Source organism: Sorghum bicolor, chromosome 4, assembly GCF_000003195.3.
Source record: "Sorghum bicolor cultivar BTx623 chromosome 4, Sorghum_bicolor_NCBIv3, whole genome shotgun sequence".
Lineage (NCBI taxonomy): Eukaryota > Viridiplantae > Streptophyta > Magnoliopsida > Poales > Poaceae > Sorghum > Sorghum bicolor.
This window is the reverse complement of record NC_012873.2, coordinates 48,697,375-48,719,388: the sequence shown is the minus strand read 5'-3', so window position 1 is coordinate 48,719,388 and position 22,014 is coordinate 48,697,375. Positions and strand designations below refer to the sequence as shown.

General features: G+C 43.2%; 3 protein-coding genes across 4 annotated transcripts; 2 read left to right on the top strand and 1 right to left on the bottom strand.

Annotated features, from left to right (window-relative positions):
- LOC8059576 (serine/threonine-protein phosphatase 6 regulatory ankyrin repeat subunit C) lies at window positions 4,020–7,820 on the top strand. Its single transcript, XM_002453836.2, has 3 exons — window positions 4,020–4,177; window positions 4,562–5,375; window positions 6,337–7,820. The coding sequence occupies exons 2-3, from the start codon at window positions 4,608–4,610 to the stop codon at window positions 7,486–7,488; spliced, it is 1,920 nt and encodes a 639-aa protein (XP_002453881.1). The 5' UTR covers window positions 4,020–4,177; window positions 4,562–4,607; the 3' UTR covers window positions 7,489–7,820.
- Window positions 8,265–10,117, top strand: LOC8056078. 2 transcript variants are annotated; one of them, XR_002451762.1, is made up of 5 exons: window positions 8,265–8,590; window positions 8,698–8,770; window positions 8,901–9,306; window positions 9,415–9,567; window positions 9,664–10,117. XR_002451762.1 is itself a non-coding variant. In XM_021458191.1 (4 exons), the coding sequence occupies exons 1-4, from the start codon at window positions 8,454–8,456 to the stop codon at window positions 9,850–9,852; spliced, it is 552 nt and encodes a 183-aa protein (XP_021313866.1). In that variant the 5' UTR covers window positions 8,290–8,453; the 3' UTR covers window positions 9,853–10,117. The 2 variants fall into 2 exon arrangements, 1 of the variants encoding a protein (XP_021313866.1); XM_021458191.1 differs by lacking the exon at window positions 8,901–9,306 and having other exon boundaries at window positions 8,290–8,590.
- LOC8056077 (anti-sigma-I factor RsgI6) lies at window positions 11,187–16,422 on the bottom strand. Its single transcript, XM_002452096.2, has 4 exons — window positions 16,212–16,422; window positions 15,431–15,576; window positions 14,618–15,199; window positions 11,187–12,630 (listed from the first exon to the last, which is right to left on the bottom strand). Exons 1-4 carry the CDS (start codon window positions 16,291–16,293, stop codon window positions 11,518–11,520), a joined length of 1,923 nt encoding a protein of 640 aa, XP_002452141.2. The 5' UTR covers window positions 16,294–16,422; the 3' UTR covers window positions 11,187–11,517.

Sequence of the window (22,014 nt, the reverse complement as noted above, 5' to 3'; positions counted from 1 at the left end):
ATCATGCTCCACCGACCTAAAGGATCAAGGAAAACCGTGCGATTAATGTCGATTTGATCCAACGGCCCATATTCACTTGGAAGGACTATATAACCAGACCCCCTGGTCCCTGGAGGAGAGGTCCTCTGAACCCCTAATTCATTATTCATCTTGGGAGAAGAAGCCTCTGATCAAGCCCTAGAGCCACCACATCAATTAGATCTCTAGTTTAGCATAGCTACATAGGATTAGAACTAGAAGGAGTCAATCTTCGATTGGTTTCCGGATCTGTCAAGAGGATTCTTGGTAATTCCTCTACTGTTCTTCAATTGTTCATCTTTGTTCTTCAATATTATGAATATGACTTTGTTCTACTTCAATATATTGATTATGACTTTGCTCTACTTGTTTATATTCGCAATTATATTGTTCTTAGTTTATTATAGTTATATGCTTGGCTTAGTTAGATTGGAATTATATACATGTTTAGGATCGTATAGCGTTTATCCATGTGTACAGTGGGTAAATGATAAGTATTGTGTAGGCGTGGTGCCTATACCATATTTATTTGCGATTGTACCCTATATGCTGGATTGCGGGGTAGTTCGTGGTAGTGACAGCTCCATTGATTCTTATATAGTCCCCCTCTCGTGTATAGGCTGGCAGAGCAACATTATTACAGGGGAGTGATTGCTATGTTTCTCATATTCCTTGATAATATCACTATGCATGGGCGTAGTCCTTTCTCTCAATGATTGCCAAGTATAATTGCACTAACTATGATATGCTAGACTTTATAGTTAAGAATAACTTAGGAAATATTCTTGTAGTTCGTCCTAATTCTATGCTAATGACTTGCTAGAATATATATTGAGGTGCTTGTCATATTTATATGTGGCTAAGTTATGCTGATCAGATTAATTATCTTTGTCACCATTTATACTTTATCTATATCTTATGTGACACTTATCCCTGTATGAAAGAGATAGATAAATACTCTCAATTATACATGGAATGATAGATACTCAATCTTATATTCCGTTCCATAATCAACATTGATGTTTAGCAATCCCTTCCCAGTGGTAAAAATATAAATAACGATACCTGGAATACTTTCCGGTTAAAATGCTACATCGGTATTAATCTGTGCGCTTGCAGATCCCATTTATTATTTATTTAGAAAAGCAATTGTATATTTCAATACCGCGTCTTTCATGTCATGCTGGGGATGACAACTTGGCTTAAGTGGCATGAGGGATAGGTTTGACATTTTTAGCGCCGTTATCAGAATTAGAAAACTAAGTCTACTTTTGGTAGTGACGTTAAGAATGCCCAACACCCAGATCCGTACCCATCGGGTTGCCCATGGGCACATCTACATAGCAACAAAGAAAAAAAAACAGAACATGAAAATTATCTCTCCGAACATAAAATTGTATTCATTTTTCTCATTTTTCACTTGAATGGACATATATTCTTATATATGTCTCTAAACGTAGTAGTTTAGTAAAAAATTAGGATATTGTGGACTGATATGATTGCTTCACTATGATGGATCGGGTTTTAAAAACTCATAGGTTTACGCGTATGGGTACTATATCCTAGACCCATGCCCACGAACACGTTGGTCTAGATTTTTACCCATTAACAAATCCATGGATAGAAAAATCGATCTATATTCTTACCTTAATAGAGTAAAAATTCATTGAGTTTTAGATACCCGTTGCCATCTTGACTTACACGTGCACATGCTTTTCAAATCACGTGCATCACTCATCTCATTTAGCATAGAAAATAGGGAATTCAGTGTTTCTGCCTCTATTCTATATTGCAATAGTGACTTTATCCTCACCTTTTTTTTAACTTTGGCCTGTCAATTTTGAAATGAAGCTTCTATTTGCCCCTACTTTGTCACACCATTAAGCCTATGCGGATTAAAAGCCAAAGAAAAAAGAAAACAGAGCAGCATGAAAAGCCATGTCTCCTTCGGTCGACCGCACGCATACTTCTGACTTCGAGGGTCGCGTAGAACTAGCAGAACCAGATCCTCTAACATAGAATATGTAAGAGGGACGTATATGTCTGATCACGTTCATTGGTCACCAACGGTGCAGCAAAATAAGCACAGAAGCCGCTCTTGCCTTGGCCCATATACTCAACACGGCTCACATTTAGAAAACGCAAAACAAAAGATACGGAGTGCTCCAGGCCCTGCTCGTCACCGTCACGGCGCCGCCACTGCCGGTGCCGCCGCGCCGCGCCCTGCTCGTCGGCCGTCGGCTCGCTGTTGCTCCCTGCTAGCAGCCTCCCCCAGCGCTGGAGCAGGCAATCAGGTCCCTGGCAAGTTCTCTCCATCGCCCTCTACAGAGGAAGGTAGTGTTCTAGGCACTCGTCGCCTGCTTGTACTGACGTAAAGATCAAGCCGAAGCTGCTTCATCAGAATTTCTAACACCCTATTTAGATTGGAGATAAAAAAATTTTTGGGTGTCACATCGGATATGTCGGAAGGATATTGGGAGGAGTTTTTAAAAAGTAAAAAAAACAAATTACATAGCTCGTCTGGAAACTGTAAGATAAATCTATTCAGCATAATTAATCTGTCATTAGCACATGCATGTGGGTTACTGTAGCACTTAAGGCTAATCATGGACTAACTAGGCTTAAAAAATTCGTCCCTCGATTTTCAACCAAACTGTGTAATTTGTTTATTTTTTATCTACATTTAATGTTCCATATATGTGTCTAAAGATTCGATGGGATGGATGAAAAAATTTTGGGTGGAAAACTAAACAGGGCCTAAATTCCATATGCCAAGGTGAGGCACCAGACCGGAGATCAAGCCCTCTCTGTATAGACAAAAGACAATAAGCAAATAGTTTTAACTAAGTTTTCTAACCAAGAGCAATAAGTTTTAGTACACACCTATGTTCTCCCATGACAGGAGTGTTAGATTTTGCTTTGATTTGCATCCATTGCCATAGGATCTCAACTAAATGATACATCCATGAGAAAAGGAGACCTTCAAAATCCAAGAAACATAACGATGCAATTATGATGAATCCTGTAAGCCATTCATAGCAAATACATTAAAGGGCAGATTATTTACATGAGACTTATGTGAGTAGATGTGAGTAGAGAAGATCGTTCCTGTGCGGCAAGCTGTTCCTTTGCGATGGACTCGTTTCCTCATGCACTTTTTAGTCAACCTTGCTCTATTTTTGTCAGTCTTGCGCTCTTTTCGGTTGATCTTGCGCCCTTCTTTACTCAGGCCTTGTTTAGTTTCGAAAAGTGAAAAGTTTTCGGTACTGTAACACTTTCGTTTGTTTATGACAGATATTATCCAATCATGGACTAACTGGGATCAAAAGATTCGTCTCGTGATTTACAGCTAAACTGTGTAATTAGTTTTTATTTTCGTCTATATTTAATGTTTCATGCATGTGCCATAAGATTCGATGTGACGGGAAATCTTGAAAACTTTTTGGTTGTCAGAGTGAACTAAACAAGGCCTCAACGGGTAATATTAGCGAAGTGGGCTTCTTTGGACCGAATAAACATACAACTAGACGGACTGGTATTGATTGGTTTAATGACCTTGCCGTTGGTGAGCTAATGTAGAATAGGAGATGTTTGGTTGCTAGCCATAATCTACCACAACTAACTTTAGGCAAGTGTGGCAAACCACAAAAAGTGTGGCTAGCAAATTGGTTGCCACACTTTGCCATGCCTAAAGGAATCTTGCCACATTTTTTAACTCTATGACATGTGGAGCCCAAAAGAATCATGCCTAAGCTTAGTTGTCAACCAAACACTTACCAACTTGATCAAACTTGCCTAAGGTAAAGTGTGGCAAATTGTGGCTAGTCTCTCAAACATAGATTGCAGAATGTTAGAGGATCTCGTTCCAATTCCTGGCTTCCGAGATGCCGGTCCACATCATTATCCTGGATGCGAATTCCTTGGGCCCTTCCCCTCCTCTCGTGTCTCCACTTCAGCTTTCCACCGCCGGTGCGTGAACGCCTGCTGCAAGACGAAGAAATCTTTTTTTTCTCTCTGTAAATAACTCCTCTAGTTTTTTACTTTCTGCAACAAGCGTGCTCCACCACGCTGCTCAAGCTCAACACACCAACTGATGCCAAATGGCTGAAGAATTAGACAGAAAAAATCAGCGGGTAAAAATCGCTTCAGCAGGCAACAGGTGAGCCCAAATCCGTGCCTGCTCTCTTGTTCCCTTGCTGTTTTTCTATCCAAACAAACAGTTGCTTCCGCTGCAAAACTTGCGCCTGCATTCCTGGCTGGCTCGTCCTATGGTGTTTCATAATTTTTTTTATTACTAAAAAAAGAGAGAGATTGGAATGGAATGGAATGACCTGGTCCTGGTTGGGCTTGAAAGCTTTGTCCTTCTTTCCCATTCCCAAACTGCTTCACTTTAACCGCCGTCTCATCTCCATCTCGTGGTGTTCCTCCGCTTGGCGGGGCCGACCAGAAAAAAAAGCTTGGACGACGGTTGGCTCCGGCCGGATGCGTCTCCGGCCGTCCGCCGCCTGATTTTTACTTGTGTTTCCATGGTTCTTTTCCACAGTGCGAAGCACCTCCCAGTTTGTAGTCAAGAATAGCTGCTGGAGCCCATGGAGGAGATGCAGGTGGCGACGACGGAGGAACCGAGGGACCCGTTCTTGCCGCTGCGGTGGGAGAGCACGGGCGACCAGTGGTGGTACGCCACGCCCATCGACTGGGCGGCGGCCAGCGGCCACTACGACGTCGTCCGGGAGCTCCTCCGCCTCGACCCAAACCTCCTCGTCAAGCTCACCTCCCTCCGCCGCATCCGCCGCCTCGAGTCCGTCTGGGACGACGACGCGCGCCTCCGCGACGCCGCCACCAACCGTGCCGCCGTCGCACGCCGCCTCCTGCTCGACTTCGGAGAGCCTGCCGATAAGAAGCACCACCACCACCTTCCCCGCGGCGGCGGAGGCGACGCCGACGCCGACGCCAACGCCAACCGCCTCCTCCGGGCGGGATACGGCGGATGGCTCCTCTACACGGCCGCCGCGGCCGGGGACGAGAGGTTCGTGCGGGAGCTGCTCGCGGCGCAGCCCCTGCTCGTCTTCGGCGAGGGGGAGTACGGCGTCACCGACATCCTCTACGCCGCGGCGAGGAGCGGATGCCCCGAGGTGTTCCGCCGCCTCTTCGATGCCGTGCTGTCCGCGGCGTCGTGTCCGGTCGAGGGTGAGGAATTTAGGCGCGAGATGATGTGCCGCGCCGTGCACGCCGCCGCGAGGGGAGGCAGCCTTGACGTGCTCAGGGACCTCCTGCGCGGGTGCGACGACGCCGCGGCCTACCGGGACGCGCAGGGATCAACCATCTTGCACGCCGCCGCTGCAAAGGGCCAAGTTGAGGTATGTCTTGCAGTTGCAGTTTTTCCTTCTCAGCTCCATTCTTTCTTTCAGGATATGAATGTACATTGTCATCTACAGTACTTTGTATGTCCTGTGCAAACCTTGAGTTTCATGATGGTACATTCAGTCTTTTAAACTTTTTTACTGCTTGATTTGAAATTACTCGTGCGGCCTCATCTATATAGCCTACTAATTCTGTACAAATATATGTTGTCTTTCACTTGATTCTCCTTGTAAATTGACTCTGAACATTTTAGCCAGGTTGTCAGCAGTCTCCTTCACGGATATCCTTGTTGTTAGATATGTACTATATTGCATAGTTTAATTGAGTGGGAGAAGCATGTGGATCATTGTCTCCAATTCATTTAGAGTCAATTAATACAGCTTCTCTGATCTGTAATCTAAGAATTGTTTATCCCCGTTGTGTTTGACATTATTCCCACTTTGGCCCTTTAAGTCGATCCCGTGCACATGCTTGCCAGGTTGTTAGTTGATCATTCAAATATGGATTGAACTTGTGGTATGTCTTGATTAAACTAATGACTTTATTTGTTGGCATTCACATTATCCTTTAACACTGGACTGGAGTTTCATAAAGGTTGCCTGCCATCAAAATTTCCACAGCAAAAGAGTACTTAAGGTTTGCTTGGTAGCATGTGAATTTATGGTTATGACGACAATGAACACTTTTTATTTTATTCATTGATGCTTCGGCGATGGGAATTTTTATTTCACGTGCCTAGTCATTACATTTATGTTGCTCGCATGGAACCTTTTGTGTTTGTTATGTTCATTGATTGAAGGATGATCATTTGAGATGATTCTTCATCATTGAGGGGTTAATGACCTTTCCTTCAATCTGTTGCTCCAAAGTTAAACCTTGGAACGGGTCCTATGCTTAATTTTCTATGTACAGACAGTTTACAAAGTACTAAACTAAATTTATGACAAAACATTGCAGGTTGTCAAGGATCTCTTTGCATCTTTTGATATAGTGGACTCTGTAGATGACCAAGGGAATACAGCATTGCATATAGCAGCCTTTCGAGGCCATCTTCGAGTGGTCGAGGCTCTTGTTACGGCCTCGTCATCTCTTATATCAGCAACTAATGAAGCTGGTGACACGTTCCTTCACATGGCACTGACTGGCTTTGGGACTCCTGAATTCCGAAGGCTTGATCGTCAGATGGAGCTTATTAGGCAATTAGTTGGTGGAGCAATTGTGGATATCAGCAGTACTATCAATGCACAAAATTATGATGGGAAGACAATTCTTCACTTAGCTGTGGTTGGCAATCTGCATCCAGACCTTGTTGAACACTTGATGAGTGTGCCTTCTATTGACCTCAACATCTGTGACAATGATGGCATGACTCCTCTGGATCTACTCAGGAAACAGCCACGAACGACATCATCAGAAATACTGATCAAACAATTGATTTTGGCTGGTGGGTTCACAAACTCAAGGGACCATGAGACTAGGTCAGTTATCGCTTCTCAGATAAAGATGCACTCCATTGTAGGAAGCCCAGGGACATCATTCAAGATATCAGATGCTGAGATCTTCCTTGATGCTGGAATTGACGTACCGGGCATCAGCGAAAGAGCAGTATCATTTTCCTCCATTATTGGCAGGGTAGATGCTGACATCCTGAGACCCAAACTGAAGAAGTTGAATTCTTTCCAAGATGCAGCAAAGCATATCAAAGTCCTACTCAGATGGCCTCACCGCAAATCAAAGAGATCAGGCAGCGGCCAGAAGGATCTGGATGATGATGCCTCGTCCGTGGACTCTGCCAAGACCTGGAGCCATGAAGAGACTCCGACACCACTGAGACAAAGGTATTCCAGGATCAGCTCCCTGTTCAACAAGCGGACCTATGCGGGCAAGACTTCACCTAGTGAAGCAATGCAGAAGAGTGGAGTGGTACAGCCTCATTCTATTCCAGCTTCTACATCTTGGTCATCGTCATCGTTGGTTGACAAGATTGAAGCTGCCCATCTGGACAAAGATCAATCTCCTTATATTAGTAGGCTGATCAGGCATACACCTAAGAAAACTGGATCTCTGAACAGTAGACTTATGAACCAGTCCTTGCGCCTCAGGGCGTAATACCTGCCTAGGAGTTGACCTCCGAGCACCATCCGAATCTGATATTCAGGCGATCACATATGTCACTAGCCTGATTAAAACATCAGTTAGCAGATAGGCACCAACATTGACAAGGCTTGCTTCCCTCACTGGTTACAGTTTACAACTTCACTGATACCAGACAGATGATCTGTATCTCTGTGGTCGCCGGAGAGTGGTTTTGAGTTTAGTTCGTGTTTGTGTGTAGCTATTATTGAGATATACAAATGTGATACATTGCAAATATAGTTTTATACTGGACTTGAATTTAACTTAAATCATAATAAGACATGATTTGACTTCGACACACACCACTGAGAGACGGTGTCATGTTCTTCAGCATTTCATTTATCGTCTCGCATTTGCATTGTTTTGGCAATTTTTGTGATACTCTTGGGCCCTGTTTGACACAGCTCAGTTTCACCATATAAGTTTTTTTTTTCGCAAAATAGCTTCATGGGTAGATTTCTTGTCAAAGGTAAGTTGTTTTAGAACAAGTGTTTAGTAAAACAGTTTCACATGATGGAAGAATGAATAAAATAACTGTAATATGGAAGATGAAGTTGGAATAAGCTACTTTTTTAGCTCTACCTTAACTCATGTCTTTATGAGGGGAGAATAAAAATAATTTCACCCATGAGACTGTTTTGGAAATCATTGTTTGGTTATAAAAAAACTGTTGTGAGCTGTCCTAAACATGTCCTTAAAAAATTGTGAATCATCCATTTAATTAGATCTAAATGAAATTGGACTTCACCTTTAACCCTATCGGATGTAAATGTAATACGTTTACAATCTAATTAAGTTACTTCACCTTTTAACGTGACATGATAAACTATTTCAGATAACTAACACGTACTCCACCTCCACCCTTTAACGGGACAAAAAAACAGAGAGTAAATATTATTATTCCCCATCTCTAGCTTTGGGCCGGATCTCCATAGCCCATGCCTCCCTCCCCTCTGGACAAAACACTAGTCCTTCAGATGCTTAGACGGAGGCAGTTTCATTCTGCTACCTGCCTACCTCCCGGCCATCTCCATCGCCGGGCGGGCTGGGCATGGCACGCACGAGCCGCACCCAGGTTTGCCAACTTCCCGTTCCTCTCCCTTTCAACTTCTTCGATTGCCTCCATTTCTATCCCCAAAATCTCCACGTGTTCATGCTTTTCTACGCCTTCCCACTTCCCAGTTCTTGTTCATCTCCATCGCTGGGCGGGCTGGGCAATTGGGCATCGCACGCACGAGGCGCACCGCGCACCCAGGTTTGCCAACTTCTCCTTCCTCTCCCTTTCATCTTCTTCGATTGCCTCCATTTCTATCCTCAAAATCTCCACGCGTTCGAATCTGCGGATTCATGTCCCCATAATTCCTCTGGCCTCCTCCTTGCGGCAGCTTGTCTGAGCACCACCTGACAGTGACACCTGATCGACGGAATGCCCCCTAGTGACCCCGACGCGACGGCCGACATGTCAGGCGACCCACGCGTTCCTGGCGCTGTGTGCAGGATCAACGCCCTGCCCGATGACATGCTCCTCCTCATCTGTCCTACCTGAATGCCCGCCAGGTTGTGCAGACGTGCGTGCTGTCACGGCAGTGGCGCAACCTCTGGCGTTCCGTGCCCCGCATCAACGCCACGCCCGGCGAGTTTGAGCACATGTCTAATGACTGTCGGGAGTACGCCCGGCTGGTATGACATGCCTTGGTTCTTTGATGAGTACTCGGAAGATGTTAACCTATGGATCTGCCATGCTCTACATTGCAATGCTCGATCTATCATGGTTATGGGACAGGACAATAGGTTGGAGCTGGATCCCGCGGTGTTTCTTCCTGGATGCTTCTCGAGTCATGAATGTTTTATAAAATATGGAATTCTTTATCATGTCTTAATCCTATGAACCTTTTGCAGCTGAATATGGGAAATATACAGTGGTGCCCAAAATTCAACAATCTTACAACTCTGACAATCAGCCAATGGTGTCTGCATCCAGACTTCTATTCATTGATAGTCGTCCTTCAGAACTCACGTAGCCTGGAGAATCAAACTCTGAAACTCAGAGGGGTACATGGCTTTCTCCACATGTTAATTGATCCTTGTACAGAAGTTGATGCACGTGCAATCAAATCAAAGCGAAACTTGTGTTTTCTCACATTTCAGGTTGGCCATACACATCAGAGATTCACTGGGGAGCTAGAAGAAAGGTCGTTCAGCTGTGAGCACCTTGATAGCATTGATATTGTTTGCTGGGAGGTTCAAGAACATGATCCTGTGCTCGACAACCTGGTGGAGCTTCTGACTGAAAATGGCATAGAACATGATGAGATTGACATCAGTATCTCGCTATAGATTTCATTTACATCAATCACTGGAACAAGTCACAGTTCATTCATTGGTTTGTGGATGCAGGACCATGCATGTGCATGTTTGGTTCACCTGGATCTTAGTCTCAGTTTCGATGGATTCATTTTGTGAAAAACTGGATAACTTGTATGCACATGAATTTAATGCTTTGTTACCAACTCACTTCTGCTAGAGCTGTTTTAGTCTTACTTTTAAGTATTGGTTCAGGCCAATGCAATCAATAACAATACCCTATATATTAAAGGCTTGATATTTGGATTTAGAATTTTGTTCTTTTGACTTAAGCTTGTGTGGCAAATTTTTATGCATTTATGATGCTCCATTGCTATTCCTCGATGCAAATAAATTATATGTTTTTCTATTACAATGCTACAAATTATAGAGATTAGTTCAGACTGAATTGTAGACTTTTCTTGAAACATAATACTAAATAAAAAAACTAGGAACCGGGCAACATTTAAAAAGGAACAGAGTATACATTACACTCTGTATCTTTGTTGACTAATGCTGCATTACTTCCTTGTTAACTTTAACTATTTTCATCAAAATGTAGACTTTATTCCATATGTTTGTCCACGTAAATAATTTAGTTGTAGTTTTGAGAAATATTGCTGCAGGACGTTGGAACGTGTAATGTCGTTCGACACTGCCAAAAGCGAAATATGTCTAGTACCATTACAAAATCGTGTACATTTCCATAACACGCCACACCTATTATGTTATTCATTTCTTATATTCTTGTAGAGGGAAGGTGGGGAAATGACTTTTTTTTTTTGCTCTCATCTTCGACCTCTGGCTGTGCATTGATTTTTGCCATAACACACCACCGCACTCATTGATTTTTGCCCTCGTCTTCAACAACATGTTATGTGCTGCTGGTTCGCTCGAGCCTCCAGATTGAAGAAGAGAAAGGGTGAGGGATTTGGTGAAGCAGAGATATTTGGTGGTGCGCCGCCCTGCTGATTGTATTAGCTTGAAGCAAAGAGATTTGGGGGCTGCTTGTATTAGCTTAAGCGCAAAGAGATTTGTGGCAGTGGGATTTGGTGCTGGACTGCTAGCTTCCATGGGCAATGGCGGGCGGCGGCTCCAGCTTGAAGAAGAACAAGGGTGAGGAAGAGGTGAGACAACCACTTCTTGCATTGTGAAACCAGGCTCTGGATGTCCTGGCTTAGGAGGCTATCCAAGCTAGGACTAAAAGAGAATAAGTGATAGATGTATTTTACATAGGTTTGTGGTTGATAAAAAAAGCACTAAAAGAATACCTCTTGTATTGCTACGAGACTAAGTAATAGAACAGGCCAAAAGATATTCCACACCTGTATAGAAAATCGAGTAATAATTAACTCGATCACTTTATTTATTAGTATATCACATCAATTAATATACTTAGGCTCAGCCAGTACAATACATCAGCACTCATATTATCATTACAGTACCGAATATGGAACAGTTAGGGGAGCCGGCCCCTATCCAAAATATACTTGTCGCCCTGACTGGATTCATGTTTGGGTGAGGTCGAATTGTTGCGTGGTAGACGGCCCACCATCATATTAATTAGTGCAGCTGGTACGGTCGGTACTTGATAGTTGATATTCGTATGTAATAATAATAATCAGTGGTGCATGTACTGTAATTGTCAGGCGGCGATGTTCAGTTATCCATGTCCAGGACGAGAGGCGTGTCCCCTTTGTCGACGGTGAACGCCTTGAGCATCTTCGTCCCCGCGGGCGTGGTGACCTGAGCCACGTAGTTGCCGTGGAAGCCCCTGAACTTGAACTGGCCATCGGCGTCGAGGCGTCCCCTCGCGTCGGACGTCCACTCCCTCCGGAGTTCAACGAACCTCCGCCCGGCGTCGTTGACGGTGCCGTCGGCGTTGACGAGCGCGGCGTCCTGCCTCCACATGTGTCCCTGCATGAACCCCCAGAGCACGACGCCCTGCACCGCCGGGTGCGCGAACGCCTCGCGCATCACCACCTCGAGGTCGTCGGCGCGGAGGGCGTCGTCGGGCTCGCACACGTCGAGCTCCGTGAACCAGACGGGCAGCTCCGTGGCCGCGGCGAGCGCGTCGAGCGCGTCGCAGATGACCTCCCCGACGGGGTGCGTGACGTGGCCCTGCAGCCCGACGCCGCCGACCCGCGCGCCGCCGCGCTGAAGGCCGCGGATGAGCTCCACGTACCTCTCCGGCGTGGCGTTGCCGTCGTTGCCGCACTCGACGTTGTAGTCGTTGACGAAGAGTGCGGCGCCCGGGTCCAGGCGCGCCGCCTCGCGGAACATGAGCGGCGCGACGCCGTCGCCGAGGCGGTCGCGGAAGAACCGGCCGTGCAGCATCTCGTTGTTGACGTCGTAGTGCGGGAACCTCCCCGCGTAGCGGCCGAGGAGGCCGTTGAGGCGCGCCCGCACCGCCGCCATGAGCTCGTCGGCGGCGAGGTCCTTGATCCACTGCTGCACCTCGGCGTCGACGGCCCAGAAGATGCAGTGGCCACGCACGGGCTTCCCGGCGCGGTCGCAGAAGTCGAGCAGGCGGTCGGCGTCGCCGTAGTTGAGCTGCCCGCGCTGCGCCTCGGTCCAGTACCATTTCAGCTCGTTCTCGAAGACGGCCCAGTCCATGTGGTTGGTGAAGAAGTCCACGAAGGCTGGGTCCTGGATCACCGTGCCGTTGATGCAGCTGCCGATGGGGAAGGCGCTGTCCAGCTGCACCACGCGCACGGGCGCGCCCGCTGGGGCACCACCGCCCACCTTCACAACCACGTCACGCTTGCGCACCTGCAATGCAACCATGCATGCATGCGTGTCACTCACAGCAGCTAGCTTTATTACTTGTCGCATCATGCACTATTTGTCATCAAGGAGGGATATCTATAATATACAGTGCGCCCATATGTATATCTCTATACGTAGGACCTATATATGACTCAACGAAGTGTATGTAGACAAGTATATAATCATACTAAACCATTTAAGATAGTATGTATGTGATATGTAATAAGTATCACTAGATTAATTATGAACTGTATTTTTATAATAAATTTGATTGCAAATATAGTATAGACGGTATCTTCCATAGACTTAATCAAACCTAAAATTCTTTGTCTCCTCGTAAACTGAGATTTACATTATTTTGGGGGCTGGGAGTTAGTCAAGAATTTCTACCCGAATTTCCGATATGATCCCTGAAACTGGGTGTCCTTTCTTTTCCTTGTGTTTTTCAAAAACGCGTTTGGCACGTGTTTCATTAAGAGGTGAATTTCTTTTCTCTTGTTATATATGTTGGTTCCCCATCCAATCCAACCACATCCATGTACGGCTCACCATATCAAAATGGATAATAACATGCTTAATCATATGCGCGATTATTCGGTGCAAATGGTGGGGTCGGGAGGCCGCCGGAGAGCATTTTTATTTTACTAGCATCATTATTCGGCGCGGCTGAGCTAGGGTGATGGGCACTGATTAAAGCAAAACACGTCGTCCCGTAGGGTACGAACAATACGTATGCATTTGGAAGGCAGCACCTTCATTAGGGGTGCAGTCACTATCGATGCGGCACCACCCGTCAAAACGCAACACACGCCTAACAAATATAGCAAGAAAACAATACGTACGGGGCACCAAATGCAACCTACTATTCTCTCGTATATATTTCTCCCGGTCGATACGGTCATATCTCTCCCCGCGCCACGCAACTGCGAGGGTTAGCTGTGGAAGATACAAGAACGATAACACTGACGAACTTCTTGTGCATGCGTGGCTATTTTTACTCATTGCAACCAGGACAAATGGCACTAAATAATCCATGGAATTGTTTCTCTCAAGCTAATAAGTTCCTGTTTCATTGTCATCATTGTTGTAAGACAGCAAATTAAAGTAAGTAGGTTTGGTTAGTTCATGCAATCATCGATCGGTGTTACACGGAACACCCGTACCAATGATATAAGTAGGCCTATTGTTAGGGACGTGTGAGTCATACATCTTAATTTACAAGCCTCTCGAAGCACTGATAGTTACATTCCAACAGGTCTTGTCGATCAACAGTAATATAAGTAGCATGTGTATATAGAGTCGAGTTCAAAACCAAAGTAGGAATATCTTTTCATACGATTTTTCTGAAAATCTAAATTAAAGCATGTTATTAAAAAATATAATATACCATACTGTGTGAATTGTACTATTATTATTATTATTATTATCATTATTACTATTAATATGTGTATGTGAGTGTGTGTGTTGGGGGGGCGTCGCTGTGGATAAACATGCATGTAGTGTACGTGTAAATATTTTTCTGAAAAGTCCTTTGTACATATACTCCTGCCACGTTGTTCAAAATTTATTTTTTGCTTACATGTCATTGATTGTATGGTTCTTCTCGTGAAGCCTCGTCATTAATTCCATGTTTGCAATATTTCGTACTTTCAGAATAAATTTTAAAAAATCAATTAGATATATTTGATACTCGGCCTTAACGTCCAATTGCGTACGCCGTTTGCAAATAAACTTACCTTTATGGAATACCATGCATCGTATATATATAAACATACGTCGATGCCCGGCCTTAACGTCCGTACTTACCTTATACTTTGTTGATTTATGTGAAAAGAGAATATAAAGAACACATTAGCTATATAGATAGAGATCGATAATAACAACGGTTGTGGATAATATAGCCTAGCTGGTCGGTGAAAATTCAACCAGTTGGTTAAGTTGTTCATTTCCAGACGTAAATAAATGAAAACAAGAAGCGCGGCTCGCTCACCTTGTCCGTCTTGTCCTTGAGGTACCTGAAGCGCGCTTTTCGGTCGGTGGCAATGATCCTCAGGTCCATGACCTTCACGTCGACGCCGGCGGGCGCACCATGCACGTGCACCGCCGCGCTGCGGGGGCTCTCCTTCAGCCGGAACCCGCCTTTGATCTCCGCCCACCTGCTGCTGCTGGCGTCGTCGGAGGCGGCGGCGGAGCAGGCGACAGCGCCGCCGTCCATGACGCAGCGGCCGCCGTCGACGCGGATGCTGACGTGCACGGCGGGATGATGGTGGGCCGTCGTCGTTCCTCCCACCCCGGCGCCGGCGGCTGCGACGCTGATCCACCCGGCGACACGGTACGTGACCCGGGGCTTGAGCGCGCCCGGCGTGATCGCCTGGCACAGGCCGTCCTCCTCGTCGGCGCGGCCGCCCGCCAGGACGTACCGGCCGCTGGGCGTGTGCCCGTGCGGCCTGACGGCGGCGGACGCAGCAGGGAGCCTGGCCGGGTCGAGCTCGTGGTGCAGGGACAGCGCCGTGCGCGCGCCGGAGGGAGCCCAGCCGATGGCGTCCACCTCGAACACGACGACATCACCACCCTGCAGGGGTCGATCGATCGACATGCATGCAACAAAGGAAGTGATGAGAGAGAGAGACGTACAGTATGCATGCACTTCATATTCCAACTGTACTCTGTATACTGCAGTGTGTAATACAAGTGGCAGTAGTGGGCTGCTGCATGGAGTATGTATATTTTCATCTTTTGTTCGTACTGTACCTGTGTACGACAAAAGCCGGCCGGTACAAGAAGTTTGCACATGCATACATACCTGGAGACTGCAGGCCATGGTCGCGGCAAGCTGGAGGAAATGGTTTCGGTATGATCGAGCTGGCGCCCGGGAGTTTTTGGTTGTGTGTGTGCTTGTTTTGCTCCGATCCTGTGACTTGTTGCGAGGAAACGGGACCGAGGATGCAGCTGTATTTAAAGGCATCCGGCCGTGTCATATATATATTATCTTTCGTGGCAGAAAAATTATACTACCTCTAGAGTTGCTTGTTGCAGCAATGCGTAGTAGCAAAGACCAACTAACTTACCCCAGTACTTTGATTCAAAGAACAAACTGCAAGCAAGCAGCTGTGTGATGAATGTTATTACCAAGACAATCTCTCTCTCTCTCTCTCTCTCTCTCTCTCTCTCTCTCTCTCTCTCTCTTGATCTTTTTGAAGTCAAGGTTAAGCAAGAGCACACTCTCAATAGGCAGACTTAAATTTGTAGAGATGATATACATACATGCCAGCCAATTCAAAGAAGTGGGTGTTTACTCTTTAGTCTTTTTTTTTTGCGATCCTGTTTACTATATATCTTTAGTCTTGGTGTATCTCTTGGTGTGTACTCTTTAGTCTCTTACTGATCGATTACTGCATGTGTGACAAAGTAGCACCCTAATATCTACACATCGGTTCACTATTCAGGGATCAAGCTACCTTTTTATTAATTCTATCAATAGAGTACATATATATGCGATAGGATGAACTAATAACAAGTAGGAGTGCTATATATAAATCTTTGGCAGTTGATAACAAATTTATATATATCTATATAGATCATACCGTGTATATATGGAGCGTGCAGATCAAGTATAGAGTTCATGCACCAATTGCATGCAAGTTGCAGCCGCCACCCGCACTGCATGGATGGAGACGATGGAACATGGCGTGTACAGCGTCGCCAAAACTACTACGACGACATGCATGGCTTCAAGGCACGGATAGCGGCTAAAAGCTAGCAAAAGTATACAGCATGAATGAATTGTGTTGTGTCATATGTGTGTGTACCTATTTATGGTGATGCACCGCGACGTCGCTCTCGCCGTGCTGACGTACGTGCACTGACCAGTTAATAGGGAGGGCCATTGTTGGGTATGGATGAGCCGCCCAATAACCGTGTAGTTCAAGGAGCAGATCAACCTATATAGATTTATTATAATCGGCAACGATAGAGTATTAGAGTGGCCTATCACTGCTGGTTTTGTGACCGGCAATGATATAGGCACAACACTGCCAAATCAAAGCATTAGCCGACAATAATGGTATCTATGGCTATTACTGCCAGGTTGGAACCCCCCATCACTACTCAAATTCTAGTTGGAAGAGGATAATCGGTAACGACGGGGTGGCCTATCATTACTGGTTTGGCGACCTAGTAATGATAATAGGCACAACACTATCGGATCAAAGCATCAGCCAATAGTGGTATCTATGGCTATCACTCTTGGGTTGTCTCTTGTACCGACAGTGATATGGTTAGTGTGGCCGCCGGTTTAGGTCATGACCTATATATATATATACACTAAACCATGTTACGTATGTGTTCATACTAATTTATCAGTTTGAATATGTTTATATACTCAATTTAACATACTTCAAATCTTCGAACGTGATTTTTTTTCAAAAGAGACCATACTTTTTGATATATTACGAAAATGCCACTGCAGTACTATATAAAATAAGTATAACAATCACTAGTACAGGGAAGGGCTTTAGCCCCGGGCCGTAAGGGCCTTTAGTCCCGGCTACGGAACCAGGGCTAAGGTTTCGGGACTAAATGTTCCACTTTTAGTCCCGGTTGGTAACAGCAACCGGGACTAAAAGGTGCGCCACGGTGTGCCACCTGGCCTCCACTTTAGTCCCGGTTGTTGCTACCAACCGGGACTAAAGACTTTTTTCTTTTTTCTTTTTCTTTTCATTTGGTTTTTCCATTTAGGGTTTACAATTATGTTATTATTATTTTCGAATGCGTATTGTTTGCTGGTAGTTTATGGAACGCGTACCTATAATTTATATAATTTAAAACATTACATATAAATATACTATAAAACACTATATATATTATATGTATCTATAGGTCCATAATATAATATTTACACATATGCTTCACGGACAAAGTATTTACAACACAATTTATCTCCGCCACTCAAGCATCGTACAAATGATCATCGTGATTTGGTTTCATTGGCTCCTGAGGGTTGAAGTAGCACTCGCCGCCGGGATTCAGGACTTGGTCGTTAAGAAATCCTGCGATTGTCTCCTGAATTCCTTTTAGGCGCACCGCATCCAACACCTGCTCCTTCAGCCACATCTCCTTTAATAGACATTAAAGAAAAAAGTTAGAGGTATGAATAGGATTTATTAAATAGCAACAAATAAATGAAATAAACTTATTATATATACATGTTACATACTTTTAGGTGCTCAAGATTAGTTCTTTTGACATAGACCGTCATAAACTCGCACACATAGTAGCCACACAAATTGTTGCCCGGTGTCTGCCGTAGAACCCACTGAAGTAAGATGGGCTTTGAAAGTGCTGCATTCAACTCTGGACGGTGTTTCTGCACGAACCCAGCCCAAACCCTAGCAATAAAACGATCATTATTAATTATCTATTACCGAGTTAAAAGAGTAGAATTTAATATATAGAGATCGGAGTTACCCTTGGATAATATCCATCATTTTTTGGTAATCGTCCTGTGGTTTTCTCAACGAGTCATAGATTACCAATTGACATTGCCAGAGATCAATGACAATTAGTATCAATAAAAGCTGCATTTGTGTGCATGTAGGCAAAATTAGTATTGATCTGATTAATTAGTCCTTTGACATACGGGGCATTCATCTAAATTCTCGTAGTCCTTACCACGGTATAGGATGCAGTCGTTAGGACATGCATGTATCTTCTTGATTTCTAATCCCAAGGACAGACGATCTGTTTTGCTTCGTACGTAGTAGTGGGCAGTTCATTAGGCTTCAGCAGCATCTTTTTTTGGATCTTCAGTAATTGCCCAAATGCTTTATTGTATACACCATTCTGTGCCTTCCATTTTAACAACTCCAGTGTTGTACCCAGTTTTTTTTGCCCATCCTGGGCAGATGGGTATAGTAATTTCTTGTGATCTTCTAACATGTGGTCAAACTTTGTCTTCTCTTTTTCACTTTCGCAATCTTTCTGTGCATCACAAATGACATCACCAAGAGCATCATCTTCAACGGGTGCGCCTTCTGCACCTGCCTCATCTCCAGCTTCTTCCATTGCTGTATCACCGAAGTCACCGTATTGAGCAATAATGTCGTCAGGCTCCAACTGTTCTTCTTCACCTTCTTCCATCATTATCCCGTTTTCTCCATGCTTGGTCCAACAAATATAGTTTGGCATAAAACCCGACTTCAACAAATGTGAGTGAATATTTCTAGAGCTAGAATATTCCTTCAAATTCTGACACAAGGCACATGGGCAACATATGAATCCATCCCGCTTGTTTTTCTCGGCCACTCTTAAGAAATAATGCACACCATCAATGAATTCTTTGGAGCGGCGATCGGCGTTGTACATCCAATGACGTGTCATTGTCTTCATTGCAACGTAAAGTATTATAAGTTTAATTAAAGTAACAAATAACCTAAAATTCTCTATTTCTAATTTTTCTAAACCAGCAAAATTAAAAAGACATAAAAGTTCTCTATTTTCTAACTAATCATGAAATATGGCATGGATACTAGTTATAATTAACTAATTAACCATATCATAAATTGCAAATTAAAGAAATATAAGTTTCTAATTTTTAATAGAGAAATTAAAGTAACAAAAAACCTAAAATTCTCTATTTCTAATTTTTCTAAACAAGCAAAATTAAAAAAGCACAAAAGTTCTCTATTTTTCTAACTAATCATGAAATGTGGTATGCATACTAGTTATAATTAACTAATTAACCTTGTCATAAATTGCAAATTAAAGTATTATAAGTTTCTAATTTTTAATAGAGAAATTAAAGTAACAAAAAACCTAAAATTCTCTATTTCTAATTTCTCTAAACAAGCAAAATTAAAAAAGCACAAAAATTCTCTATTTTTCTAAATAATCATGAAATGTGGTATGCATACTAGTTATAATTAACTAATTAAATCCGTCAAAAATTGCAAATTAAAGTATTATATGTTTTTAATTTTTTCTAAACTAATTAAAATAAAAAACATAGTATCACTATTTCTCTAAAAAAACGCGTCGATGTTGAGAAGACGATGAAACTAGTAACCTCTTAAAAAACCATAAAATAAAAAAACAACATACATAACACTAGCAAATGACATATGCCGCTGCTAAATGTTGAGAAGATGAAGCTAGTGACCTCTTAACAAGTCGATGACGGCGTAGAAATGATGAAATGAATCAATAGCCGGAGATGAGAGCAAGAATAAGCAACTCCAAATGAAGAACACAGTAAAAGAGTGAAGATCGATGGGCTCGGCCAGAAAAAGAAGAAGAGTTCAAATATGGGGAAGGACATTTAGTCTCAGTTCCATTTAAAAACCGGGTCTAAAGTCCAACATTAGTCCCGGCCGGTGAGACGGACCGGGACAACAGCTTTTAATCCCGGTTGGTGTTACCAACCGAGACTAAAGGCTGGGCTTTTGTCCCGGTTGGGGAGACCAACCGGGACTAAAGGTCCCTTCTAACGATCTCTGACACCATAGCCGTTGGGTAGGGGACACCAACCGGGACTAAATATGTTTTTGCCCCGGACGCTGATTGGGCCGAGATTATTATTCATTTTGGGCAAGTGACCAAAGGCCTGTTCTATAGTAGTGAATATACTTCATGTATACTTGCATACTTGATATACATACTACCCTAGATGATTTAGTATGATCATATACTATGTCTACATATACTTCGTTAGACCATATATATCGTAAATCTAGACATACACATATGGAAGTAACTACTCCTAGGGAGTAAGGGAAACTTAAACCTAATAGGTGTAAATGAAGTCATTACAAAAAAAAACAAAAGTCTCAGTACTTTTACACTTTTATTAATTCTTATAAACTACAATTGTAGAGCGCACACTCTACTAGTATTCACCACGTGCAATAACGTAGTACGTGTAGTGAACACACTTTGAGTTAGAATAGCTTGGAAGCTAAACGTGGTGTATGTCGAATCATGAAACAGAAATGAACTTGGATAGAGAAGTGACCAGAACCAAAGTTATAAATCTCGAAAAGATCTATAACATTGTAGTTGATTACTTTTTTATTTAAAAATAATATATAGTCCCAAAATTATTTTGAAATCCTCACAATTTGAAATTCAAAATATTTAAACGATCTCAGATAGATAACAAAAAAAACCAAAGTTAAAGATCTTAAAGAGCCATATATACAACATTTTAGTTAACAACTTGTTCATATATATTTCCAAGAAAAAAATCTTTTCAAGTTTCTTACATGTTGAAATTTAAAATTTTCAAATGAACTCAGATGGATTAATGACCAAAACAAAAGTTATAGTATTCGAAATATTTATTTCTTAGCATAGAAAAATGAGTACAAAATAAATATAGCTACCCCCAAAGTCACAACTGAGTTTAAGGAGGTGGAGTGGTTAGGATCAGGTGAGGTACGTGTGAGTTCAAGCATCGCAGTTAGACACGCGCTATTTTGCGCAAAACATACGTGACTTATGAGTTTCCTACTGAGCCCCCCTCCACCCCTGCCCCCAATTTTTAAAATGTTGTTGTTGTTTTGTCTGATTTATGATTTTTGAAAAATAATTTGTAGTGATGACTAGATTTTAAATCACATCTAGAAATCGGTTCTGTAGAGGTGGCCCGTGTTTTGAGCCGCCACTACAAATAAACTTTTAAAGGTGATTGAACAACAGGCTAATTTGTAGAGACGCCTTTGCAAAGGCATATCACATTTGCCTCTACAAATTGTACTAGTGGGTTTTGATTTTTTATCTCTAAAAGTTGTGACAAAACAAGCCAAGGAGAAGTGATTGTAGGCAAGCTTAAGGCCAAGTCCCATCTATGTATCTTTCTAATACGGAGTTGAATGAAGATAAATTTTATAACAAAATTGTATAGAGCTACAAGTGGTCAACAAAATCAGCAATTCTAATGACAAAGTTTTTACTTGAGATCATTTAGGAGTCCAAATGCTTATCACAAAATCTCGAAAAATTAATTTATTTTTATTTTAAGAGGTAAAATCACTTAAGATGCTCACCATCAAAACTAAATACGGGTCCTCAACAGGCCCGCCTTTAGAATAGTTTAGTTATTATTAGAGGAAAGGTTTTTTCTATTGAAATCAGCAATAGACACGTATGGTATGGTATGGTATGGTATGGTATGGTACGGAAGGTTCATGCGAATGGGCTCACGCCTTTAGAATAGTTCAGGTACCAAAGGCAAGGTTTTTCTAGCAATAGGCATGTATGACATGGCAAGGAAGGTTCATGCGGCCCAGAGGTCTTTTGGTTTGAACTCTAAGAAACACATATGCGTGCATTTTATTTGCTATTTGATTTTTCTCGGGATTTATATAGTTTCTAAAAATCGCAGAGGCTGCA